This window comes from Lepidochelys kempii, chromosome 3 (assembly GCF_965140285.1).
Source record: "Lepidochelys kempii isolate rLepKem1 chromosome 3, rLepKem1.hap1, whole genome shotgun sequence".
Lineage (NCBI taxonomy): Eukaryota > Metazoa > Chordata > Testudines > Cheloniidae > Lepidochelys > Lepidochelys kempii.
In genome coordinates this window covers 209,068,221-209,094,518 of record NC_136382.1, presented here as the reverse complement: position 1 = coordinate 209,094,518, position 26,298 = coordinate 209,068,221, and the positions used below count along the sequence as shown (strand labels likewise).

The 26,298-nt window shown below is 59.9% G+C and overlaps 1 protein-coding gene across 5 annotated transcripts in view; it reads left to right on the top strand.

Moving 5' to 3' along the window:
* Positions 1-26,298, top strand: part of LOC140909773 (phosphofurin acidic cluster sorting protein 2) — a 113,681-nt gene that overhangs the window by 84,917 nt on the left and 2,466 nt on the right. For 2 of the 5 annotated variants that reach the window (XM_073339862.2, XM_073339867.1), the window contains exons 3-23: positions 1,784-1,873; positions 2,352-2,477; positions 2,723-2,885; positions 3,075-3,166; positions 5,092-5,172; positions 6,705-6,764; positions 11,718-11,869; positions 15,917-16,010; positions 16,379-16,450; positions 16,921-17,051; positions 17,349-17,481; positions 17,721-17,825; positions 19,566-19,672; positions 20,260-20,414; positions 20,599-20,709; positions 22,480-22,582; positions 24,050-24,082; positions 24,721-24,763; positions 24,903-24,945; positions 25,367-25,508; positions 26,016-26,239. In XM_073339862.2, coding sequence (XP_073195963.1) covers positions 1,784-1,873; positions 2,352-2,477; positions 2,723-2,885; positions 3,075-3,166; positions 5,092-5,172; positions 6,705-6,764; positions 11,718-11,869; positions 15,917-16,010; positions 16,379-16,450; positions 16,921-17,051; positions 17,349-17,481; positions 17,721-17,825; positions 19,566-19,672; positions 20,260-20,414; positions 20,599-20,709; positions 22,480-22,582; positions 24,050-24,082; positions 24,721-24,763; positions 24,903-24,945; positions 25,367-25,508; positions 26,016-26,239 — 2,260 coding nt within the window. Of the gene's footprint in view, positions 1-1,783; positions 1,874-2,307; positions 2,478-2,722; positions 2,886-3,074; positions 3,167-5,091; positions 5,173-6,704; positions 6,765-11,717; positions 11,870-15,916; positions 16,011-16,378; positions 16,451-16,920; positions 17,052-17,348; positions 17,482-17,720; positions 17,826-19,565; positions 19,673-20,259; positions 20,415-20,598; positions 20,710-22,479; positions 22,583-24,049; positions 24,083-24,720; positions 24,764-24,902; positions 24,946-25,366; positions 25,509-26,015; positions 26,240-26,298 lie in introns of those variants that run through there. The other 3 variants (XM_073339868.1, XM_073339866.2, XM_073339863.2) reach the window with 3 other exon arrangements.

Below are 26,298 nucleotides of genomic sequence, written 5' to 3'. Positions count from 1 at the left end.
AAAACACAGTCAAAGTATTTGAAACATGAAATTACGTAAGAACTTCATTGTCACAATGTCCATTATTCCCTTCCCCTCTGGTTGTCTGGAGTATTTCTAGGAAAACTCTCCTGCAGGCCAGTCTCTTTAAATAGCGCTGAAGCTGGAGCTCACTGTCCTCTGGGGGAGAAAAGGAAAAGTTCCGGGAGATGTTCGCTTTTGCCACTGTGGAGGATGTTTGCTTTAAGGCAAAAGAAAACTGGCACAAAGGCATAGCACGGAATAACCAAACCAGAGAGGTTTCAGAGGGGCAGCCGTGTTAGTCTGCATCAGCAAAAACAACGAGGAGTCCTTGTGGCATTTTAGAGACTAACAAATGTATTAGGGCATAAGCTTTCATGGGCTACAACCCACTTCATCAGAGGCATGGAGTGGAAAATACAATAGGTTTGTGGAGTGTATTCTTCACACCACAAACCAGAGAAAGCCTTGTCTGTCTGCTGGCCTTTCTTGCTTGCCGGCCTGCTGGGGAATTCCATGCTCAGCACACAGTGTTAATCTTGGCTACTCTGAGCCCTGGTAGATGTCTGCCTATGGCAGGCTGTCAGAGGGACTGCGTTAACTACCTCTCCAGTCTCAGGCTCACCGCAGTGTTGCAGGATTTAGGTGAGCCTGGCAGAGGTTCTCTTCTCTGGTTCTCTTTCTGGCCCCCTCCAGTCAGGTCAGGGCAGCAAAGGCGTTCGGATGGGATGGTGGATCCCAAGGTCATGGTGTGTAGGCCTCCCACTTCCGTGATGGGTGTGTCTGGGATGCTGTCTCTCCAGAGATGGATCTCTGCAAGGGTGCACATTGCTGCATTCATTGGCCTTTGTTACTTCGGGTTATCTCAGCGAATCCTCTCTTCAGGGCATTTCTGATTCCTTCTCCTGGACTCTGCTCAGGTGCCTCTGATGGCAAAGTCCCTGACACGTTATGTGAGCAGTTTGCTGGGTTCAGGGGGTCTGGAGGGAGGCAGCGGCTGCAGCTGAGCTACTGTCAGGAATCAGATGAAGAAGATCTGGCTCTGTCAGGAGGGAGTGCCCATCTCGGTGTGTGCACGAGGGCTGGGGTTCCCAGACAGCACTGTCTTGAGTTTTTCCTGGTGGGCTGCAAGATGATCCACGCTCTGTGGGGACCTTCCCTTGCAAATGGCTGGAGAGCACTGGGACAAACCATTGTCCTGACTGAGAACCCTGTGCCAGCATCATCTCACGTCCCATGCACTACCCTGTCTCCTGGGCCCTCTCTTCCAGCTGCGTCTGTGCTCAGGAGATGCGAGGAGCCAGACAGCGGCGTCTAGGCTTTGATCAGGAAACACCACCAAATTGATAATCAGTGGGAGGGGGATGCCTGGGGGGCGCTCAGAAGAGCTGGAAGAAGCCTCTGTCCTGTGCCTTTGCTAAATGCTGACTCATAAGGGGCGGTGGTGGCTCTGATAGCCAGGAGATGGAAAGGAATTGTTTAGGTTGAAGCTAGGAGTCCAGGAGACTTCCTAGTAGGCTAGGACAGTCTTCCAAGAGAAGTGGTGGAAACTCCATCACTAGACTGGATAAACCCTTCTCCGTGTTCTGCAGGGAATGATCTCTGGTCCCCGAGGAGGCGGACTACATAGGCCCTATTGTCTGTCTCCAACCTTCATGATTCACTGGCGGTGGAGAAACCCTGGGGTTGCACCTGCGTGTTTAGTGTATTGAATGCGTGTCTCCAGCTGAGTGGTTCTGTGCTAGCCGCCTGCCCCTCCACGCCTCTCCTGATCTCGTTGCAGGGTTCAAAGCGAGTCCTGCGATCCAATGAATACGTCCTTCCACCCGGGGGCCTGATGGAGACTGACCTGGAACTGACTTTTTCTTTACAGGTAACGTGCACCTTGCTAGCCTGGATGCAGAGCACCCAGCCTCAGCAGGCTCTGCTGCTCCTCATACCACCCTGGGTCCCTTCCTGACAACAGGGAATTCAGGGAGAACCGAGCAGGAGCCCAGTGATGTTGTCTCTGGGAGCTTTGGTCCGTGCGGGGTGCACGTGTGATGCGGGGAATGCGCAGCTGGGGTCCTGACTGTCAGCACGGGGCTGATTGCATCTCCATGCTGCATGCCAGCTGCTCTGGGCACCTCGCTGTGCCTCGCCCGTGCAGTGTGGGCGGAGGAGATGTGGAGGGTGAAGCAGGTTTGCGTGTGGCCTGGGGGAGGGAGCAAGCTGCTCAGGGTGAGCCATGGCTGGGAGGAGGTTGGGGTGCAGGCTCAGGAGCTGAGAGGGCTGTAGCTGCATGAACATTAGGCCTGGCCTGTGTAGCTCTCCTGCCCTGCCATGGCTGGGTGTTTTCCCTCCCACTGTAGTACCCACACTTCCTGAAGAGAGATGGCAACAAGCTGCAGATTATGCTGCAGCGAAGGAAAAGGTACAAGAACCGCACAATCCTGGGCTACAAGACTCTGGCGGTGGGAATCATTAACATGGCGGAGGTAAGCGGCGCCGGTAGGGGAAGAGATGCAGTGCCTGTGAGCCTGGGTGGCCTGGCCCCGAGTGATGCCTGGGAGCTGCTGCTGCTGGGGGCGGCTGGCCAGGGGTTGCTCTGGCCTAGCAGCATTGCCCAGCCGCTAGCACTGAGTGGCTGGTCAGCGCGTGGAGGCATCCGTGGGGGGCATCGTTGTTGCTGGCTACGTGCTGGCCGGCCGTCACTGGGCTCTGTGTTTGTCTGCTCGCCCAGGTGATGCAGCACCCCACAGATGGAGGGCAGCTTCTGGGCCTCCACAGCAACATGAAGGATGTGAGCATCCAAGTGGCTGAAATCAGCATCTACTCCCTGTCCAGCCAGCCCATTGACCATGAGGATGGCAGCGTCCCCTCTGGCCCCAAAATCAAAGCCTCGGGTAGGTATCTCTCAGCCCAAACAAGATGCGAGCGCTCCTCTCCCCACTCTCAGCGTAGGTTTCTCCAGGCTCTCCCAAGCTACTCTGGGGCAAGGATGTGGGGGACACCCCATATTCCTGGGCATGCTGGGTGTTTCCCGAGGGCGGGGTGGGTGGCTCGGAAGTGGCATCTGCATTTTCTGGTTTCAGATCGCTCTCCAGACATGGATAACTACTCGGAGGAGGACGACGACAGCTTCTCTTCAGAGCAGGAGGCCAGCGATGATGCTGTGCAAGGCCAGGTAAGGGCGGCCTAGCCCTGCTGCTGTGGGGGTCTCAGGTCAGAGTGGGTCCCGCTGCCTGTCCTCAGGGAGAGGGGATGCCTGCAAAGCCCTGGGGCAGGAGGAATGGACTGAGCCTGCAGGTGCCCCCTTGGCCCAGACCCTCTCCTGCCCTGGGAATGAATGCCTGGGTCTCGGGGCTCTGGCTGGCCACAGCGTGCAATAGGTGATGTCTCGGGGTGAAGGCTGTAGGAACTCTCTGGAGCACAGGGCTGCTCTGAGCAGATATCCTCCTTCGTCAAGCCATAGATCCCACAGCCAGAAGGGACCGTTGTGATTATCTAGTCTCATCTCCTGTGTGACGCAGGCCAGAGAGCTGCCCTGAACAAACGCCAACTTGAACTAAAGCATCACTGTTAGAAAAACATCCCAGCTGGATTTAAAAATTGCGAGTACTGGAGAATTCTCTCCAATCCCGGGTCAATGGTTCCAGAGGCTCATTACGCTCACGGTTAAACATCTGCACTATATTTCCGATCGGAACTTATCTAGCTTCAGTTTCCAGCCCTTGGACGGCGGGAGACCTTTCTCGGCTAGACTGAAGAGCCCGTTATTAAATACTGGGCTCCCATGTAGGTACTTTCAGACGGGGGTCGAGTCAGCCCTTAGCCTTCTCCTTGACAAGCTGAACAGCTTGAGCTCTTTGAGTCGATCACTCTGAGTCCTGTATCATCCTCGGGGCTCTTCTCTGACGCCTCTCCAGTTTATCAACATCCTTCCGAAACTGTGGCACCAGACCTGGACGCAGAATTCCAGCAGTGGTTACACCAGGGCTAAACGCCGAGATAAAGGCTGGGTCTACACGACAGAGTTAGGCTGACGAAGGCAGCTCTGTAAGCGTCTTCGCTGCAATGACATCATTGCACCCACTACGCTGACTCAGTGAGGCCACTCGCGAGAGGCGTAGCACTTACACTGATGTGGCTAGGTCAGCACAGTCTCAGTGTAGACGCCACGTTGCTTACAGTGACTCCTGCTACCTTTCAGAACCCATCCCGCAATGCCCCCACGGGCAGCTCAGACACACACTGCCGGCACGGGCATAGTGTGGACATGTGAAACCGATTTGAGGACTGGGTGGCTGTATGTTGACATAACTTAGGTCAACTTAATTTTGTAGTGTAGACTTGCCCATAGTAACCTCTCTGTTCCTGCTCCCGGAGTCGCCTGGCTATGATGCCAGGCTGGCATTAGCCTTTTCAGCTGCAGAGTTGCATTGGGAGCTTGTGTTCAACTGCGTATTCATGACCCCGCCTCCAAGTGTGTGGCTGAGGAGTGTCCTGGGGGAGCTGCTGTTCGTGACACCCAGGCTTCATCCCGGGAAAGGAGCATGGTTTAGTTGTGGGCCCCACCTTGAGCTGCCCCCCCACAAGGCCCTGGCCATCTGCTCCAGTACCCTGCTCTGGGGTGGCCCACGTTTCCCTTCTCATGGGTGTGGCAGGCTCTGCAGTGACAATGGGTCAGGTGAACTCCAGCGGGCCGCACACCAGCTGGCTCCTGGAAGCCTTGGTCTGTTCTTCCCCCATCCCCTGGGTTGGGTCACTGGCAGCTCAGACTCTAAGCAGTGTGGGGCAGGACACGTGTGGGTCTCAGGTGCTGCATGATCAAGGTAAAAGGGAGTCCCAAGGGAGTGATTCCCCTGCAGTGGCGGGGTGCGCTGTATGGGGCAGTCTGCTGGGGATCGGTCATGGAGTGAAGGGGGGAGCAATCAGTGAGGGCTGACAGGCTGGGAGAAAACAGCCTTGTGCTCCAGCCTGGTCAGCTTCTAGGTGTCATGTCAGAGGGCCCTACGCTGGCTTCCAGGGGGGCCGGGACCCTTCCGGAAAGGCAGGGGTGCCCCCGGCGCACTGTGCCCTTCTGATGTGCTGCCGTCTCTGTCCATTTAGGATCTGTACGACGAAGAGGATGAAGTGAGGAAGCCGAAGAAAGCCCGGAGGAAAATGATCAGAACCACGTCCATGAGCAGAGTAACGTCCGCATTTCTTGTGTCTGCACAGCAGCACGGGGACTGGGACTGGGCCCGGGCCCGGGCCCAATCCCGGTGGGGGAGCCGCCATAGCCTTTCCCCAGCAGGAGGCACTGCAAGCTCTGGCTGTGGCGGAGCTCCCACGAGCTCCGCCCCTTGCCCCGCTCGCCGTGAGCAGCGGTGCAGGGCGCTGTGCCCCCGGGGGAGAGAACACCCCACCGTGCAGTGATCTCGCCCACAGGTCGCGAGCGGTGTGTAGCTCAGGAGAGAGTGACAGCCGTCCTGCACTGGTGCGGGGGGTGCCCATCCCTGGGGGGCCATTGACTTGGTCCTGTCGCTCAGTCCTCTCTGCCCTGCTTCCTGGTGGAGCCTGTGCTGCCATGGGAAGACGGGCGCGAGGCGTGCGGTACGGCCCAGTGCTGTGAGGGCAGCCGCGTCACCTGCACACGTGTCCCCGGCTCAGAGCACATGGAGGTTTGCAGGGTGTGTTCCCCAGCCCTCTGCTCTGCCTATCCACAGAGCTTCTCTGGCCCCCAGCACTGTCGGAGCCCCTCACACCTACCCTAACGTGCCCCAGGAGGCAGGGCCGGGCTGTTCTCCCCATTGAACAGGTGGGGAGCTGAGCCCCAGGGAGCAAAGTGACTGGCCCATGGGCACACAGGACATCTGGCAGAGCGGAGACTCGAACCCAGGTCTCCCAGTCTATTGTTACGGTTGTTGCTACCGAAAGCAAAGGAAATCTGGCTCTCCCTCTCCCCACCGCTGCTGAGCCCTCAAGGTCACGTCTTGTCCGTCGGCCTGCCGATGTGCACACGTACCAGCCAGGCTCAGCACGGGCAGATTCTGCTCCCACATCTCCTAGTCAGTGTCGGAGGGCCAACCCGAACCAGCTAAGAGCTCTGCCTTTGGGATGGGTTTGGGGAGGCCTAGGGAGCAGTGGCTGCTGCTGGCCCGTGTGCTCAGGAGGGGAGGGGGCTGGGGGCTGTGCAAGCCCCCCTAAAAATGGCAGAGAGCCCATAGCACCTCCCAGCCTGCGTGCTGTGGGTCTGGTCTGCACTGGGGAGACCTGCCGTGGTGTGACTGTAACGCTGGTCTTACGCCGGGGCACACTGCTGGGCTTGCTCCAGCTAGTGCTCCTCTCTCTATCAGTCAGGGCCTTAGAGGGGCTGGGTGCTGTGTCTCTGCACGTGGCCTGTCATGGCTGCCTGGATGCTCTGCAGATGTTCCTGGTGTCCTCTGGATACTTCGCTTCTGTGTTGTCCCTTTGCCCTCCATGTGTTGTGACTTTGTCTTCGGGAGCTCTTTGAGTTGGGCCGCGTCTCGCTCTGTGTTTAGCTAATGCCATCGCTGTCAAGACAATAGCTCATAAGCCCGGTGGTGCTGACAGAGCCGCTAGCTTTGAGGCTGTGGAGGGGGCCCACCGCTCCCCATGGAGGGCGCCGTGCGTTCAGCACACGGCACAGTGAAAGCGGGCGGCTGGGGGTAACAGCTCCCTGGGAACCTCACGCCTTTTCCTCTGTCCTTTCCTTCCAGCAACCGAACTTCAAGCAGAAATTCGTTGCTTTGCTGAAGAGATTTAAAGTGATGGATGAGGTGAGAAAGGGTGGGTCCGTCCCTGTCTGACGCATGGCGCCAGCGGGACGAGCGCCTTGGGATCAGTCTGGGGAGCCGGGTGGCCATGGTTCCACCATTTCTTACCAGCCATAAGGGCAAGCGACGGGGCGAGGGGGCAGAGGAGCGAGGGGGGAGTGTTGTGGGGAAGAGGCAGCATGAGAGCAGGGGCTCAGAGAGAAGGGGGGATGGGGACATAGTTCAGGTGCCCGTGGGCCCCCCCACACACACACTTTTAGGAAGCTTCCGCAGCTCCTTAATCAGTCCCTTGGCTCTCTCCTGGCAAACCCTATGTGCAGATGTGTTCGAGCCCAGTGGTGTCCCTTGGGGACGCATTGTCTACCCCATAGAAAGCTCACTCCTGCCCCAGGAGACGAGGGCAGCACACGGACATGAGCCATGAATCCCCAGGGAGGGGCTGGCCGGCTCTTTGTAGCGTGAAGAGAGGGCGCTTGTGGGTAACCGGCTAGGGGAAGAGCCTGTACGTGGCATGGGCAGAGCGTCGGGGTTTCCCACTTTCCAGCCTCCACAGGAGTGCAGCCAGGATGGGTGGGGGAATCTCCTAGTGCTTTCAAGTTCCAAAATCCCAGCATTTGGGTTTCGCGATGTCTGAGAACAAAGTGTGGGGAAATCAGTAGCGTAAATAACCTCAGCCCATCTGTCTATGGTTTGGAAGAGCTCTGGTGCCTCAGGGGCTCGGAACAGCAGCTTAACATTCGACTGGGGGATAGTGCCGGGCCCCGAGAGGTGCCTTTTGCCCTCCCTGTGACCGTCAACCCTGGTTTGGCCAAGTTACAAGACACGGTAAATTGCCTTTGCATGTGCTCAGTTGAGCTTGCTCCAGAAATCTCATTCCACGTGCACTGTGCATGTTCCTCACGCCCCTGAGGCCGCCCCATGATCCAGAGCCACCCTCATGGGGACACCGAGACTGGCTGCTCCTACTGCTCATCAAAATGCCCTTTGGCCTCAGGGAGAAGGTGCACTGGGCTGGGAAGCAGGCATTCCTGAGTTTGACTTCTGCTAAGGGCTGGAGTTACTGGTTCTGGTCCCATCACAGCTCTCATTGCTGAGCACAGCTGCTATCCCTAGAGGGGAGGCAAGTGTCAGCCACCCTGTGGGAGGTACAGGGTCTTTCCTGGCAGAGCTCTTCCATTTGACAGAGCATACCTGCCCCTCAGAAGGAGCCATGGCAGCCAGGGCTGGGCTGGGTTGTCTGTTGAATGAGGCTGTGGCTGTATCTGTAACCACTGCTCGGGGTATTATGCATCCCCCCCGTAGCTGGCCTACGCAGGATAACAACCTACTACTGCTAGTAATGTAGGAACTCCTTCAGCTCAAGTGGCTGAGATCTACATGATAGTGCCAGGGGGCTGGGGCTCAGGCCGGAGGGGAGACATTATGGTTGCACATGACAGAATTTGAATTTTCCTTTTCAACACCTGTGTGGAAGGAGGCTGTCGAGGTTGCCAGGTGTGACGCTTTGCGGGCAGGAAGCGTAGCCCGGTGCCTGCAATGGAGGGTGCTGGGCCTGGCCCGGCTGCACATTCAGGGGCTGTCTCGCTGCTCGGCAAGCTGCTGCCTCTGGGCCTGCAGCCCTCAGTCGCATTGCCCATTTTCGCTGCCACGTTGCATTTCCGGCTGACGTCCACTGTGGCCCCAGGGCTCTGCCTTTGCCTGGCTCTTCCCCGCCCTTGCTGCGCCGCCGGGTTCAGCTCCTCCAGTGGCAGCTGCTGGTGTTTAACCACGTCTTGGCTAACCCGGCTGGGAGCAGGCCTGCGTGGCACCGTGGCCCCCATGCGTGGCCTCTCAGCTGTTCTGGCTCCTTGGTTGGTTCCTCCTGTGTCTTATGTTCTAAAGCTCATGCTTCAGGTTTCCAGCTGGCCCCCAGCGGGGTTAGGAAGGGATTTCCCCCACTGTCACCCCCCAAAAGTATTCTAAGGTGGTTGTTTTTTTTAATCTCCTTCCTCAGAAGCCATCAGGGATGCCCAGCGCTAGAGATGAGACACCTGTCGGGGTGGCGGAGGTGGAACTGAGCATCCTCTTTGAGGTGCTGGGCTGCCTCATGTGGCCAGGGTCTGGCTGATCACCAGATGTGGGGTCAGGAAGAAATTTCGCCCCGAGTCCCGTTGGTAGTGACCTTGAGGATTTTCACCTTCCTCGGCAGCGTGCGGGTGCGGGTCACTTGCCAGGACTATGAGTCTAACTCACTGACTCATTTCCCTGCCATTGAGGGGGGCTGGGTCAGTCCCCCCATTCTAGGCCTGTGGCATGTGACAGTCTAGTCTCCTGAGGGCTGGAGCACTTTGGTCTAATTCCAGTTGGGTTTAGTGTGTGGGTCCTGGGGGGTGGCAGTGGTGGCCTGTGATCTACAGGAGAAGTGGCTGGATGATCTGGTGGTTCCTTCTGGCCTTACGCTCTATAACTGATTTTGGGGTGTCTTAGCTTGTTCTCCCCAGCTGGGGTAGCTGCATTGTCATGGCCAGGTCGGGAGCAGCCAGACCTAGTAGTCAGAGTCTGCAGTCACAAGAAGAAGTCGGCTGGGCCAGGATACCGGGACATCAGAAGCAGGAGACGAACTGGAGATCAGAACCACCAGTCAGGAACCAGAGTCAGGCCAGGTCAGGATACCAGGGGGTCAGAGGCAGGAGACAAATTGAAGATGAGAACCACCAGTCAGATGCCAGGCATTACTCGGGGTTGGGCTGCCAGGAAATCAAGCCAGAGGCAAGCAGTCCAGAACAGGGCAGAGCCCAGTTGTTCAGACAGCTTCCTGTTCCTGCTGCTGCTTAAGTAGGACCAGCGGGCCAATCAGCTGCTCGGGGACTCTGCCAATCGGACTTTAGGGGCGGAGTCTCAAACTGGTGCTGAGCATGGTGGGGACCCGGTAACCAACCATCAGCAGGCTGCCAGGTGGAGGGTTGGAGCATGGCTGCTTCTGTAAATGCTGCTGCGGCCCCCAGGTTGAATCGCTTCTGCCCATAGCAGTAATCTCGCTCGGTCCCTCTGTGTCATTTCTCTCTCTTCACATGGCGATCGCAGCTCCCTCGTTCACATGCTGTTTACCACACGCTTCCTGAGCGCAGGTGAAAAGGCTAAAGCAGTGTGGACCGATCCAAGGTGCCCCAGCTAAACGTCTCCCCAGAGCCCATTCCCTGCCGGGGGTCATCACCTGTTGCTCATGGGCTTGTAGCCCGTGTCCAAGCCCAGAACACGTCAGAGTGAAGGTTGCCATGCGGAGAGGGGGCAGAAATTGACAGGGTGATGTGTCGTCGCAGCGTTTGATTCTCTGCGTTGAGCCGGCCATAGGTAGAACCTGTTGAGGACATTGTGCTGGGTGAGAAGAAGGTGTCCATTGTGTTTTCTGCCACGTAACCTTCCATTTATTTTCAAAAAACTTCAGTGTCCCTGGGCAGCCTCGGCCTGCTGCCCTGCTTAGTACAGAGGGCCTTGGAGGGGGAGTGCTGGAATTGATGGCTCCCAGAGGGTTGTATGGGGTGGAGAGTTAGCTGGCCTGGTCTGCCATGAGCGACAGCAGGGCTCAGTGGAGGACTTCTCAGATACTCTGGCGACCGGTTGTCCCTTTATGAAGCCAGATCTGGTTGGGTGCATGACAACGGGCAGGGTATTCTCCCTTCTGCTAGCGGGTGTTTTGGAGATGACCTTGGTGTCTCCGCTCCATAAGGATACAGTCGGAGAGCTCCCAAAAGGCAGACCAGTTTGTCTGGAAATGACTGTATTGGGGTGGGTCTCAGATGGCTTTGTCCTTCCCGAGTGGTCTCTTGAGCGGAGCAGAAAGTGGCTGGTTTGGTAAGAGTCTAAGCCCTGGGGTTTCCTTGCCGGCACTTCCTGGGGTTTCCTTGCCGGCACTTCCTGGGGTTTCCTTGCCGGCACTTGGTGTCCAGTGAATTTGGATCTCTGCCAGAGAAGGTGGGTTCCAGGCTTCGATTTGGTTTGACTACAAGGTTTGGAGACTCAAGCGTGAGGAGGCTGCGGAGTCCTAGGTGGCTGAAGGACTCTGCCGTGTCTCTTCATGATGAGCATATTAGGGGGAGGTGATCACTCACCCACGAACTCCGTAGCTCATTTTGACTGAAGCCAGCCCGTGCCTGGCTTTTTGCCTTCCTCCCTGCGGGCTGGGTCAGTCCTGGGTGAGCGGGCTGTGCGTGTTAGTCTGGTGGCTTCGGTGCTTGAACAGGGCTGGAGTTAGAGGCTTGGGCCCTCCAGCACTTGGACTCATTTGTCTCACAAGAGTTAGTCCTTCCTCTGAGAGGCAGAGCTCGTACGGTCTGTCTTGGCTGTGGGTTTTAGTGACTCCCTGAGGGTTGATAGGCAGTCTCGTGTACCTTTTGTGGGCTGCATTTGATACTTCCATCTGGGGCAGGAAATTAGCCCACAGTGATGATGAAGCAGGCATGGGGTCGTGCATGCGGGGAGGTGTCTACATTAGGGCAGGCCAGTCTCTAACTGCACGTGGCAGGATGCACGGGGGATTGGCCTCGTTTCCCCCAAGGCCGGCCCAGCTGTGTGAAGTTTGGGAAATGGCAGCATGACCAAGTTCCTGCTCCTGTGGCCCTGGGCGGTGACTGTGAGCAGCTGCGGGGAGCTGTGCTCGGGCCCCCGGCCCTTTCGTTCCTCAGGTGGCTCTGTCCTCGCTGCTGCATGAGGACAGGCAGGCCCCGGTTGGGGGATGGCCTGGAGGTATCTCCAGAATGCTCCGGGGGTCCCAGAACAGGCCGTAGCCTAGAGCGTGCCCTGCCGGTGTCAATGGAGAGAATCCAGGCACCTGGGCCAGGCTGGGACAGATCAGAGCAGAGATCCCCACACTAGGCGAGCGCTGTGCTGACAGGCCTGTGGGGCTGCTCCTCTCCGGAGAGCACGCAGCCAGGGACCTGGGGAGGGAGCGTTGCTGTTACCTGTGCTTCTCTGCCGCAGGTTCTGGACTCCGACCCGGTGGGTCAGACCCGAGAAGTGGAGGAGGATCTGGGGCTGCTGTACGACAGCTTGGAGGAATGCAACAACAGCGACAGTGGCCCTGAGCTGGAGGATAATGAGAGTGTGCACAGCACCCCCAAGCCCACCCTGAGGTGAGAGCTGATAGGAGAAACACAGATGCATCACATGTCCTGCACCGGGTGTCCCACGCCTTGCCCTGTGTGCCCCAAAGGTCAGTTACGCTCTCCTCTGCCCAGCCTAGAGGCCCGGGCGGTGCTTTCCTTTCCCGCAGCGCTCCCGGGTGCCTTGCCAGCACACAGCCAGCATCTGGGAGACCTGGTCCCCGGGCCCTGTCACCCAGTTCGATTCTTGTGCTTGGAAAGGAAGCTTCCCAGGCGAACGCCGCCCAGCGCCGGATGCTGACCTCAGACTGGGCAGGCGGACGGGGAGCTGGGTAACAGCCGGAGCAGCACAGAACCTGGCTGGAAGTCGCTTTGCCTGCGGAGTGCATTTCCTGTGCCTCCCGGAGAGCCAGCCCAGGGCAGGACTGACCGACTCGCTCGCTGCTGGACAGGATGGAGGGAGGGGGCACATGCACTGGCCCCAGGGAGGAAGGAGCCCTGTCGTCTCACGGGAGGCCCTGTCATCCCTCTGTCCTGTGCGGGGGACATGCTCTGTCTACACTGCAGCTGCGAGCGAGCCCCCCAGCCTGGTAGACAGACTGGCACTAGCTCCACTCAAGCTAGCATGCTAAGAATAGCAGTGTGGATGTTGCGGCTCTCCCGCTGGCTCTGATCTTGGGGGCTAGCAATGACCACACCGCTACTGGGAGCGTGCTAGCAGGGGCTGTCTGGGCTGGGAAGCAGGAGACGTACATCTCAGTAGCTGGGGACTTTCTCATTATTCATAGAAATGTCCAGTCCTCCGCTGAACCCCGTTGAGTGCCGAGCCTCACATTGTGGCAGTGAGTTCCACAGGTTAGCTGAGCGTTGTGTGAAGAAGTACGGCCTTGTGTCAGTTGGAAGTGAGCTCCCTTTTGGTGTCAGTGACTGTCCCCGGTTCTGGCCATGCTAGGGAGTGATGGACTTAGCTTCTCTATTCCGTTCACTCTTCCAGGCGCATCTGGCATGCCTCCTGGATGCTATGCAGCCCTGAGCCCTGCCATCTCTGCTGGCCTCCCAGAGATTGACTGCCCATCTCTGAACCCCTCTATTTCTGGGATTACTCCACAGCTGCACTCGCTTTCCAAGGGAGGCCAGCTCAGAGATAGGGTATGGTAAGATTTTATCGAATCACACATCCCCAGGCCAGGGCACACTGGGATCAGAGCACAGGCCAGAGACCGGCCCCCAATCATTCCTGGAGCAGAGCTTTTAGAAAAACAGCCAAACTTGACTGCAGAATTGCCAGTGCTGGGGAATCCAGCATGACCCTGGGTGAGTCGTTCCAAGGGTTCGTTACTCTCTCTGCTAAAAATCGACACCTTACTTCCAGTCTGAGTTTGTCCAGCTTCAGCTTCCAGCCACTGGATGGTGTTAGACCAGAGCCCAGTGCGACGTATCTGTTCCAGCCACTGGATGGTGTTAGACTAGAGCCCAGTACGAAGTATCTGTTCCCCATGTCAGGACCTACAGACTGTCACCAAGTCCCTGCTTCACCCTCTCTTGGCCAAGCTAAATAGCCAGAGCCTCGGGAGTCTGTCCCTGGGAGCCAGGTATTTTCAGTGTTGGTTTTCGACTTGTTCCTCATGCGCCCGACTCGTTTGTTTGCCCCTCTGGCTGCCACAGCCCCTGCCGAGCCCACGATGACACCCAAGGCGCTCTCTGGGGCCGGGTGACAGGTGCCTTTGCCTCTCACCTCATGACTCTGGCTTCCTGAATCACCCCTTGTGGGGGACTCTGCGGCAGGCAAAGCGCTGCCCCCAGGCTATTCCCCTTTCCCTGCTGCGTGCGAGCGCTGTACTTGCCAGGGAGGGGTGATTTCCCTTGGCAGTAGCCGTATGGCTTCGTTCCTACTCCGCTGAGTGCAGCTGGGTTTCTACCCGGGGGGTCGTTCATCGTCTGCAGGACCAGTTTCACCGGGGATTGAACTCCGGCTCCAGGGTCTGCGATTCCCGGGATCGTGCTCCAGGCTTCTGAAAAGAGAGCGGTGACATTTGCTGCTCTCCAGGGCACCGGAGCAGACTCGAATATGGTGCCTCCTTTTTTATTGTCAGTTCATCCGCGCTGTTATTAAGCTCTCGGATTAAGCTGGGGACATTTTGCTCATAAGCTCAGCAGTGCTGCTCTGTCATGTGGAAACAGCGCCCTAGATGTCCCGGGTCACTTTCCGCCTCTTTGAGAGCCACAGGCCAGTGGGTGTTGTCGTTTTTGGACCCCTAACCCTGTGCCCTGGGCTGCTTCTCAGCTTGTTCCAGCCAAGTCTTTAGAGTGGGATGTGTCGCAGCCAGCCCTTTGGCTGCTTGCCACATTCCTGGGCCTCCATCAGGCCCCCGCTTCTCTCCAGATCTGGGACTCCAGATCCCAGCTCCCTTTGCCTGGAGCTCGGACCTCCTCCAGCCAGCCACGTCTTTGTCAGCTGACTGCTGTGGCTTTGGTAGAGGATGGAGCAGACGGTGCTGGGAGCCTCCAGAGAGGGCCTGCCCATGGTTCCTGGCCATTCCTCCCTGTTCACTGGGGAGGTCTTCTCGAGCCAACCAGAGCCACTGGGGGGGCACTGCAGGAAGAGCCTCGTGATCTCGTGGGGTTCGGCCAGCCGGTGCTCTGTACCCACAGTCAGCTAGTCTAGTCTCTCCAGCTGCGGTTTGCAAGGCATCTGCCTGGGGCTTGTCTCCGCTGCAATCATAGGCAATCGTCCAGCTGCTGCGTAGCCCCGGCATGGCTCTGCAGCCGACAGGAGGCCAGTCTGAAACACCCAGCGGTAGAGTGGCTGCAGGAGCCGGGGTGTGAACCTGCCTTGTGAAAGGAGGGCAGGGCTCCAAGTGTCTGACTCGGGTGGTTAAGCTCTGGGCCAGGCTGCCCAGGGAGGCAGTGCAGTCCCCATCACTGGGGGGTCTCTAAGGCCAGGGATGGTCTGGGGTTACTTGGCCCTGCCTCTGTGCAGGGGGCTGGACTCGACGACTCTCTGGGTCCCTTCCAGCCCATGTGTCTGGCTCTGCACTGGTGTAGGTCACTGACCACAGGGGGTGTTGAACTCAGCTGTGCGTTCCCAGCTCTCTGGTGGCGGGGGATGGGGCGGCATTGGAGTGGGGTGATCTCAGCTCACGTTAAACACGGCTCTGTCTGGAAACAGAGAGGTGACCCCGGCACCCCCTGTGTACGGGACTTAACTCTGGCAGCCCCCAAGAGCCCCAGCTGTGGGAAGGAGTCGGACCCCAAAGGCTTTGCGTCATCCACCCTCTGTCCAGCGACATCCCTGAGGTGCCCGACAGCTCTGCTGTGTATGGTGGCTGTGGGGCCGTCCCCCTGCGTCGCTGTAGCAGCCCCCTGCCCCCGGGCTGCCCACCTGCCCGGAAAGCGCCAGTGTCCTGCAGGCCTGCTGGCCCTGCGGTCAGGGCAGTCCCCTGGCATGTTCCCTTCACACCAACATCACCACCTCCTGGGAGCAGCCCGGGCAGGGGCTCTATGCCAGCTCCTCCCGTTAATGATCCTCACCCGTCCCGGGGATCCGCGTTCTGTGCCAGCCAAGAGCCCAGCCAGCCCCTAGGCACCACGGACAGGATGGAACAAGGCACCACGGGGCCCAGGAGATGTGGCACCAGTCTGAGGTGCGAGCAGGCACCAGGCTCCCTCAGACAGTCCCGGTCTGAGCACAGGCGTAAACCTGCCCCAGCTCTCCTAGCAGGGAACTGGCCCGTCCTTGGCTCCCAGCCCTGCGCGCCACCTCCGGGAACCGCAGGTCCCAGACTCAGGCCCAGCCCCTTGGCCAAGTCTCCCCCCACCCCGGCCCAGCATGAGCCTGAGGGTAGGATCCCTTTGCAGCTCAGCTCCTGGCGCTCTCTGGCTCAGCATGCCAAGGGGACAAGCTCCTCTCCCTGCAAGCTTCACCCCCCTACCCCGGGGACGCTGGGCTGGGCTGGTGCCGGAGTGAGTTGGGGGCCTCTCTGTGGCGCTGCAGGCTGAGCGGGGGTCCCGGTGTCCTCGTGTCTGTCTCATCTCGCCCTCTGTCTGTCTCCCTGTGCGTCTCTGTCTCTCCTGCAGGCGTTTCTTTGAGGGCGTCTCTCACTCGGGTTCCCAGACTGAGATTGGTAGTCTGCACGGCCAGAAAGGGCAGGAACAGGAGTCCAGCAGCCCTGTGAGTCACATCCCCGCCTCCTTGTCCTCCCCCAGCAGCCTGTAAGCCTGGGATATCCTGCCGGGAGCCAGGCCTCCCAGGGAGGTGCTTGTCACCTGCGGGGGTCGCTCTGCTCTGCATTTCCTTCTCCTTTTCTCTCTTTCCTGGGCGCGAGCGGCGTCCTGTCCCAGCACAGCCGGACGGAGTAGGAGCGCTCTCGGGGGGACAGAAGTTTGGCGGGAGCTCTGGGGTGCAGGCTGCCCCACACTCGTGCGTCTCCAGAGACAGCCAGAACCACATCCGGCTGCCCTGTGCTGGGGGTCATGCGTGGGGCTGCCGTGGCCCTGCCCTGGGATGCTCTGATCTAGACTCTGGTTCCCTCTCCCCAGGGACAAGCGGAGAAACGCAAGGCCGGAGCTCCGCGGGCCCTGGAGGAGGTGGGCGTGGAGGTGGTGGCCGCGGTGAGTGTCTGTGTGCTGTCAGGCCGGCAGGCGTGGCTGGCTGAGGCTTTTGGAGGGTGCCCAGCGTCTCAGTGTCCAGGGAGCGAGCTGTCCCCTCAGGTGGGGGCGTGGAGGAATGCTGGCAGCCCTGGGGAGGGGGCAGACGCAGGCAGGGAGCTGAGAGGAAGGATAGTCCAGTGGTTAGAGCACTTGGGAGCTTGGCTCTGCTGCAGGCTCCTGGTGGGCCCCTCACAGAGCCTCTGGGCCCCCGTCCAGTGGGGCCGACAGCCCTGCCCTGTGAGGGGCCACACAGTGACGAGCACTCCGGTCCCACAGGGATGGGGCCAGAGACGTGCTGTAGCTAGACGGTGGGACGGGGAGCAGGGCGGAGGCCTGTCTCAAGGAGACTGGCTGTGGGCCCATCAGCCCCTGGGGAGGGGTTCTGGGGCCCTGGTCTCTCTCCTGTGTCCAGTGACTGTGTGTCCCCTCAGGCGCTGGAGCCGGAGGAGCCCTCCCCACGCCCCGGGGCGGCAGAGGCAGCCAGGCGGGAGAGCAGTGTTGACAGGCTGGCCCAGCTGGGCAGCGCCGGCAAGCCCGAGCCCCCAAACGCTGTGTCACCCAGGTAAGGTGGCTCCAGACCGCAGTCCCGGGCTGCACGGCTGGGCTGGGGAGAACACGGCTGGGCCCACCACGCTCTTCCCTGGCAAGGAAAGTGCTGATGGACCAGTCACAATGGGCTGATGGGGGTCTGGCCCGGCCCCGGGGGCGGGGGACGGCGGGGGCCCGGCCCCGGGTGCAGCCAGCTCCCGTGTAGCTGTTGTGATGGTGTGGGGACAGTCCTGGGGACCTGGCTGCCCCAGCCCTGGGGCCAAGGCTGCTGCAGCGTAAGCTCTGACTCCTGGAGATTCTCACCCTGCAGCAAAGCTGAAAGCAGACAGGTGTGGCGGCCCCGCAGCACCTCCATGAAGGACCGGCAGAACCTGAAGGGGCAAAGCGACCGCACCAGCAGCCTGGACAGTGAAAGCTCGCCGGACTCGCGGCACAGCGCCCAGGTCAGGCTGCAGCAGTGTTAGCGTGGGTGGCATTCCTGCCTCTTGCAGGGCAGGGGGCATGGCAGGGCGGTGGGGCTGGGCCCCATTGGCTTGCAGGAGAGGCAGTGGGTGGCCCGGTTTGCTGCCTGCGGGACCCTGGCCCATGTGGGTGGAGAGGCGTTGGAGTGGGACAGTGGCTGGCCTGTGGGAGACCAGGGGATCCCTGTAGTGTTTGATCCTGCCTGGTTGTGCTGTCTTAGGTGCCCCGGAAATCTGTCTATGATCAGCTGAACCAGATCCTGATCTCAGATGAGCAGCTTCCGGAGAGCATCATCCTAGTGAATGTCACCGAGTGGCAAGGGCAGGTGAGGAGGGAGGGGAGCCGGGCTGTACACCAGCTGGGCAGGCTGCCTGCGGAGCCATGGCAGGGGGCAGCCCCAGGAAACAGAGGGTTTCCAGGCTAGGGCCCTATGTCCTTTGTCCTCGCTTGGGGGCAGCCACTGGAGAACAAGACCAGGAATAGCATCAGTGCCTTCGGAACGATGTATTACACGACAGTGCAATAGGCGACCAGGAGAGACGGGCAAAACATTTTGGTTTATTGAGAACCAAGGAGGTCCTGGCTGTGGCACAGGCTCTCCCTCACCCCACCCCCCCGCAGCTGGAGAGGGTAAAATTGTCAATAATGGTGCGGAAAAGGCAGAAGTATTCAGTGACTGTTTCCGGGCTGGAGCTGAAAAGGAGCCAGGGTGATGGGCTCGTGTCACACGTGGAGGACGACATGCTTTCCATTCCAGCAGTCGCCAAGGAGGATTAAACACCATCTGCCAGGGACGAACGATTTTAAAACAGCAGGCCTGGAGAACTTGTATCCAAGAGTCTTAAAAGAGTTGACTGAGGAGATCTCTGATGCTAATTTCGAATAAATCTTGGAATACCAGGGAAATTCCAGAAGCCCGGATGAGGGCTGATGTTGGGCCAATATTCAAAAAGGGCAGGTGGGATTAGCTGGCTAGCTGTGGTCTGGTTAGCCTGACATCAGTCCCATGCAATGTCATGGAAAAGCTGAGATGGGATCCAATTGCTAATGAAGGATAGGTATATAATTAATGCCAGCCAAGGTGGGTTTCTGGCAAGCAGATCTTGTCAAACAGCCCTGATTTCCATCTCTGATGGGATTACAAGTTTGGTTGATAAAGGTAACGGCAGAGATGTAACATACTGAGACTTCGGGAAGGTGTTTGACTCAGCTCCACATGACACACGGGTTCACAGGCCTAGCTCAGCCTCACGAGAGCCCTCGTTAAATGGACTAAGAACGAGCTGCCTGGCAGAGCTCGCAAGGAGTCGTCCCTGGGGACTCCTCGCTGGATGGGCGTGTTTATGGCAGGATTCCTCAGGGCTCAGGAACACTCGCTGCTGTTGTTCCCCAGGGAGCTAGCGAGATGGAGCCGGGAGGCAATTTTACTTCCTTCTCTGGCATTGGCGCGGCCAGTACTGGACGCCGTGGCCAGGTCTGGGGTCTGCCATTGGAAACGGGGCGAGGGGCAGAGAAGAGCCAGTGAAACGATTGGAGGGCTGGAGAAAATGCCTCACAGTGAGACTGACAGCCCAGGCTGCCCAGATGGTTAGAGGGGAGCTAGAGGGGTGACTAGATTACAGTGGGGAAGTGGGGGAGAAAATGCCAGGTCCGAAAGGAACTTCAGGGACCCCTCCCCAAGCTGGGAGAATGGGCAGGCTGTTGGGAGCGATCGGCGAGCCTGTCTGTCCTGGAGACGTTTCTGCCGGGTATGCCTGCCCCCCGCCCCCCCACAAGTGCTGGAAATGCCCTGCCCCCATGGGAACGGAGTCTCTGGGTCCAACCTCCCCCCGCTGTGCAGCACAGCTCCCACGGGGGCCCTGGGGTAGGGGCCTGGCACAGATACCCCCGAGAGAGGGATGCCTCTAGAACTGCTCCTACCCAGTGCTGGGTTCTGGATGAATTGGAGCCACTGGGCGGGAGAGAAGGGACGTGTGCATGGGCTCGGGCTAGCATGGGTCCCACAGGCTGGGCTGTCTGGAGCGGGGCTTCAGCCCCTGCCTTCTCTCTGGCTTTGTCTCAACAGTACTTGAGCGAGCAGCTCCAGGCGCACAAACAACCAGTCGTCTCCACCTGGTCTGTGGCCGACGTCCAGGCTGCCTTCAACACCATCGTCGCCCGCATCCAGAGATAGTGAGTGCAGCTGGGCAGGGTAGGGGGCGGGCCCTGAGCAGGGTGGGGTGGAGACTGGCTCTGGGGGCGGGGGCTGGCCCCATGCAGTGTGGGATGTGGCAGGGGGCTGGCTCTGAGAGGCATGGGGGAGGAGACTGGCTCTGGGGCCAGACCCTGGCCGGGGTGGGGTGGGGTGGGGGAAGGGCCTGGCCCAGATAGCACTGGAGCAGGCTCAGCGACTTGCAGTGAGGGAGGGGTTTGAAGGAGAAGTGCATGGATGCTGGGGGTCTGACTGTGCACCATCGCAGGATTGGGCCCTGAGTGCATGGGCTGGGAGCAGGGATGGGCTGCCCGCATATTTCCCAGCTGGGTGTTGACACTGGACCCTAATGATGGTGGTGTCAGTCTCAACACTGAGAACTCATGGCTGCTCCCCATAAGCCACAGTGGGTCGCTGAGCAGTGAGGCAGGACGCAGCAGACCTGCCCGTGGGGAGCTGTGCCCTTCATCTGGGCTGCGTGGGGGGAGTGTCTTTGTCTCCATGGGTAGCGTCTGTCCTGGCCCCTGCGTGGCTCTGAGTCTCTCAGGGGTTTCTCTTCCCTCTGCAGCTGTAACTGCAACTCTCACATGCCTCCCCCAGTCAAAGTGGCCGTGGCGGGAGACCAGAGCTACCTGAGTGTCGTGCTGCGGTTCTTCGTGGAGCAGCTGGCCAGCAAGACCCCCGACTGGCTGAACTACCTCCGCTTCCTCGTGGTGCCACTGGGTAAGAACCGCCCGCTGGTCACCCCAGTTCCGGGCACAGGGCCCTCTGGGGAAGGGGCTGCAGGGCCCCCCGAAGGCTGCCCACGTGGGGGAGAGGCGGCAGCAGCCCGGGCGTCAGCAAGCTCCGCTCCTGGGAGCAGCCAGGGTCTGTTCTGGCTGTGTCACTGCCTCCGTCTCCTTGGCAGGCTCACACCCGCTGGCCAAGTACCTGGCGTCTGTGGATGGGAGGTACAGCGCGCTCTTCCTGGACACGGCGTGGAGGGAGCTGTTCAGCAGGGCCGAGCCCCCCAGCGCAGGTGAGCAGCAGGGGCGTCCAGGCAGTGCCAGCTCTGGGCTGTGTGGGCAGCTGGCAGTGCGCTCAACTCTGCCCTTTGTTACCAGATTTGCCCATTACTTTGGGTTCACTCATTTATTTAGGATTACTCTTCTGTCGGGGGAAGAGGGGGGTTCTGTAATTCTGTCAATGTCCTGCTTGTGCCACGTGTGTTCTCACACGGAGCTCTGCTTCTCCCTGCTGCAAGTGCCCTCCCAGTGGAGCTGTCCTGCCAGACCAAGGTTCCCCAGGGCTGGGTTCCTCCCGCCCCAGGATCAGACGAACACACACATTAACAGGGCGCGTCTGAGAGGACCGGGTTAATTAGCACTCTCAAGCTGACCCCTTCTATGTCCCTGGACTCAGCAGACACTTTCGAGCTGCTACTCTCATATGGCCCAGGTTCAGCACATCCCTATCCCCACTTTCACGTTACAATTGTTCTGGTCGTAACCCACTTGATGAGCAAACCCCCCAGGATTGTTGGGCGCTGCAGGGACCTTTAGCTTAGGTACAAGGAGCGTTGCTGCAGAGTGAATGGGGAAGCCAAAAAACACCGACATGTGGGGTAGAGAGAAGCAACCAGCTTAATGATGAAAGTTATTTATTGCCAGGTAATAACCAGAGGGGAGCCAAACAAACAAAACAGGGATAATAATAAATCTAACTTCAATTTGATTATAAAAGTCAGGTTTAGAAAACTCTAACTGATCCCACCAGTCAGGGTCAGAAGACTAGACTGAGAGAGAGAGAGAGAGCTAGGTTCTCGCCACTCTGTGAAGCTGGAATCAATGGGGGTCCCAGGTGATGGTGGTAGCTGAGGGTCCGGAGTGCTGGAGCCAGGCCAAGCCCCCAGCAGGATCAAATGAACTTCATCAGGAGAAGATGAGGTCCCAGTGGAACTGCTGCAGAGTTTGGATCCAGGCATCAGAGCACTTCCTTGAGCGTGGGTCTGGGTTTTTGTGGGGAAAGAACAGTGGTTCAAGGGAGAACACTAGGTTTGTTTATGGATAAACTGATGGCTCAAGGGAGGATCCCAAAATTGTTTTGTTCAGGCTAGACAATAGGAACCGCTCATTCCTGGCTGTGGGCGGTGTTCCTTCCAGGGAGCCCACAATGCAGTTAGATAGCTTCAGTATTTTGGGTACCAATAAAGGATTTTTTACTAGAATTGGTCTGATAACGACTGAGCTGGGTGTGTGCAGGCGTGGGTTCGTTAACATCTGGAACAGAGATCCCCCATCATGCAGTGCTTCCCTGCTTTTCTGGTCCCAGAGTTCAGTGCGGTTCTTGCCTTGGAATTTCTGTTCTCCATTCTGTGCGCTAATGGGGATGCCTCCCTGTCCCATCTTCAGGGGGGAGGGATAGCTCAGTGGTTTGAGCATTGGCCTGCTAAACCCAGGGTTGTGAGTTTAATCCTTGAGGGGTTCATTTTGGGATCTGAGGCAAAAATTGGGGATTGGTCCTGCTTTGAGCAGGGGATTGGACTAGATGACCTCCTGAGGTCCCTTCCAACCCTGATATTCTATGATACAAATGAGGTGAGGGGAGTTGCCTTACTCCTGTCACCCTTGTCCAGAGGGGTTTAGGTGCATCTCCGATGGCCTTTTCATAAGTCTGTCTTCTGATCAGCTTTGGTTCAAGCAGAGGCTGGGGGGTGGGGGGGGAAGTCTTCCGTGAGTCAGGCAGGCTGGGTACTGTGCCCTGGTTCCTTGAGAACACAGAGCTGAGAGATAACACCTTGCCTCCCCAGACACCGTGGACGTCCCTGGCCGCATGGTTCAGTTCATTGCAGGAGCCAGCCAGTCTCACCAGCTGCCCATCTCCGAGGCCATGCTAACATACAAACAGAAGAGGTGAGAGCAGGAGTGAGTGCTCAGGCCCCTGCAAAGGGCACGACCAGCTCAGACCCGGGGGCACACGCAGTCTCCCTGGACACCAACCAGTCTTTCTAGCCACTGCCGAGGGCCCTTCCGCAGCCAGATCCGGGGCCTTGGCACTTTGAATCCCAGCTGGGTGGCCCCCAGTTTATACAGTGCCCTAGGGAACTGTCTGAACTAGCCGGGTGGCAGAAGAAAGGCCAGCAGGCCCGGATGGGCAGGGCTGGGGGAGGGGAGGACTGGCCAAGCCCTATGCTGGATGAGCTGGGGTCCCCCAAACCGATGCAGGGTCTCCTGTGCAGTCCCCTTCTCAGCTGGCGCCGCCCCCCCCCCCCAGTGTGTGAGTGGCAGAAGCAGCCACAGGAGCCCTGAGCGGAGATGCCCAGACAAATGCCACGCTATGCCCTTCCTGCCCGGCCTGCCTTTGCCGTATCCCTCGGCGCGGAGTGCGGGGGCCCAGGCAGAGAGCAGGGGTGACCCTTCCCTCTGGGGCCTTGTTTCTGATCAGAGCTCCTCACAGCCCCGTGCACTCCCCCTGCTCCCGGGGGGGCACCGATAGCTCTCGTTCTCTCACGCTGCTGGCCCTTGTGGGGCGTGCCCAGTGCTGGACACAGCAGCGTTCCCCATGTGCAGCAGGTTGGGTATCAGCTGTCTGCTGCCACGGAGCCTCAGGGCTTTCTGGGTCATCTGCCAGGTGGGAGCGTGGCTGGGGACATGGGCAGCCCAGCTGCTTGGATGCTGGCTTCTGGGCTGGGCACTGGGCTCCCCGGCCTTTGCTGGCACACCCAAGGACTTAATCCTGCTACGCAGTGAGGCCAGGAATGTGAGCTGCGGGCGGAAGGCGGAGCAGCGTGGCCAGCTGGGGAAAAGCCCACGGAGCTACCGACTAATCTGCCTCATTCAGAGAAACCCAGGGCTGGGACAGCAGGGGGAGTGGGGGGCACAGGCAGAGCTGGGGGGGGGGGAGCCCAGGGCTGCACTAGCAGGGGGCTGCGGGTTGGGAGTGGGGGGAGCAGGCAGGGGAGCCTAGGATAACAGGCTGCAGTCAGGAGTGAGGGGCACCGTAGAGCTGGGGGGAGCCCAGGCTAGCAGGGGTTGTGGGGGGGGCACAGGCACAGCAGGGGGTGGGGGGAGCCCAGCCTAGCAGGTGGCTGCGGGTCGGGAGTGAGGGGCACAGGCAGAGCTGGGGGGAGCCCAGGCTAGCAGGGGGTTGAGGGGCAATGCTAGCCCCTGGGCAGAGCACTGGGAGATACCAAGGCCATTTTCATGGTTTCTGTCCTGGCAGGGTTCATGCAAATTGTGTCCCCCCGCAGGGGTCAGCCCCCTGAATTGGCCCTGGAGCCGTCTTGCCCCTGGGGGGTGGGCTGTGCGTGGGGGCCGGCTGTTGGCGCGTGTCCCAGCAGCGCGCTCACCTCTCCCTTCTCTTGGTTTGTGGCACCCAAGGAAGAGAAGCCTCTATTTTGATTTTTATATCAGGTACTGGCCCGTGGCTTGCTGCGTTGTTGCCTCATTGTGTGTCCCTCCGTCCCATAGAACCGGTGCCCCCGCCCGCCCCTCGGCTCCCCTCTGCCCTGCGGCCCTGGAGCAGGGCCCGGCCCAGGCTTTGCATGTGAACTCACTTCCCTGCAGTAGCTGAGCGGGGTGTGGGGGGAGCCCCTGCAGCCCCCCTGTGCTGCTCCCTGTTTGTCGCTATCCCCGCTCCTCCCCTGCCCTCCCCACTAGCCTGACCCTGGGCTGCAGCGTCGGGCGGGTGCTGTGCATGTAGGGGACGGGGCAGTGCCGGGGGACACTCCAGCCCCGCAGTGCTCTGCTCCTGCTGGGGTGAACAATTTGGGGGCTCCCCCTGCCAGCCAGGAGGGCCGGGCACTGCCCTGTGTGGCGAACAATTCGGGGGCTGCCCCTGCTAGCGGGGGGGGCTGGGTACTGCCCTATGTGGTGAATGACTAGGGGCTCCCCCTGCCAGCCAGGAGGGCCGGGCATGGCCCTGCAGAAAGCCTTACTCGGCCCGTAGGTGGCAAGGCAGGGTCCTGCCCGGTGGACTGGCGCCCCGAGGGCAGCAGCGTGCTCCGGGCAGCGGGTTTGCCGTCTGACCTTTCCGCTCTTCCCTCGCTTAGCCCAGACGACGACTCCTGCCAGAAGTTTGTGCCATTTGTCGGGGTGAGTGTCTGATGGTAAGGGGGGGTGCAGGCACCGCAGGCCAGCCCTGCCAGGCGCATGGACACTGGGGGGGGGGGGCGGTAGGGCGGGGGGCTGGCCGCAGGGCCAGGGGAGGTGTCTAAGGTCTCTCTGTCTGCAGGTGGTGAAGGTGGGGCTCGTGGAACAGTCCTTCAGCGCCTCAGGTGAGCCCGCCCTGCGTCCCAGAGCCACGGGGCTGGGCAGCTGCCTGGCTGGCTGTGCCCCTCAATGCCAGGCTGCGTGTTTCACTGCTCCTGGCTCTGCCTCTTCCCCACTGAGCAGCCCGGATCCACTGGGGACAGCAGGGACCCCTCTGGTGGGGAACCCCAAGGGGGCCCCCCCTCCCTCCCTCCCCGAGCCCTGCTACAGCCTCGGCTGGCCACGGGAGCTGGGAAGGTCCCATCTACACCCCTCAGGGCCAGAGCACCAGGACTACCCGAAGGGAGACGCACCAGTGGTGAGCCCTGGCTGTGAGTGCCCATCCTGCCCCCCCACAGAGCCACAGGCAATGGGGTGTCATGGCCTTCTGCCCCAGAGCAGCCCCCCTCACCCCTCTAACTTGGCCCTGCCTTTCCCTCACGCTAGTGGACTCTGACGATGCCACGGTCTGCACCAGTTCCCTGCTGAGCTCCACACCTCCAGCCGGCGCAGGGACCCCCCACAGCAAGGAGGCCATGGGCACCCCGCCGCCCTCCCCGTCCGTCAGCAGCAGCCTCTCGGGGGCTGGGTGAGGCTCCGCCAGGGGGACTGGAGGGAGGCCAGCAGAGTTAATGTCCCTGGGGACTGGGCACAGCAGCCTTGTTAACCGTTTCCTTGCGGCTCACTCCAGCAGAGCCAGCCACACTCCTCTGTCCCAGCAGGAGGCAGCGAGAGCCCAGGGCTGGCAGGTTCAGCCTCCTCTGCGTCCCCCCACGCCCTGGCCCAGAAGGGAGGGGGCCCACACGCTGCCAGGCAGTGAGGGGCGGGGGCTGTGCCACACACAGCCAGACCCCCGGGCCCGAGACTCTTCAGCTGTTAAACGAAAGCGGAGATTGCAGGCAATGGGCCCAGGCCCCTTGGGCCACATGGGTGACACCCATGGGGAGGAGGGGCTGGAGCTGGCTGTGGGGCAGCAGGACCCAGAAGGGGGCCAATGGCAGGTGCGAGGTGAGGAGGGGGTGGGAATGGCATGGCGAGGCCCAGCGCTGAGGGGCGGAGTGTGGCCTGGTGCTATGTGGCTGTGGTTGTCGCCCAGGTCCCTAAGCCCCGGCATGGAGGTGATGGGCCTGCAGGTCGACTACTGGACAACCCAGGGGCCGGAGAAGAAGAAGGAGGGAGAGAAGCGGGAGATGGGCTTGAAGAACACGCTGAAGAGCAACTTTCGATCCCTGCAGGTCAGCCGCGTGCCCAGCCCTGGGGAGCTGGTCCCCCCCAGCACCATGGCCATGACTGTGGTCACCAAGGAGAAGAACAAGAAAGGTAACAGCTGGCAAAGGCCCATGCGGCCCCCGGGCAGGGCCCGCACTCCTGTACCAACC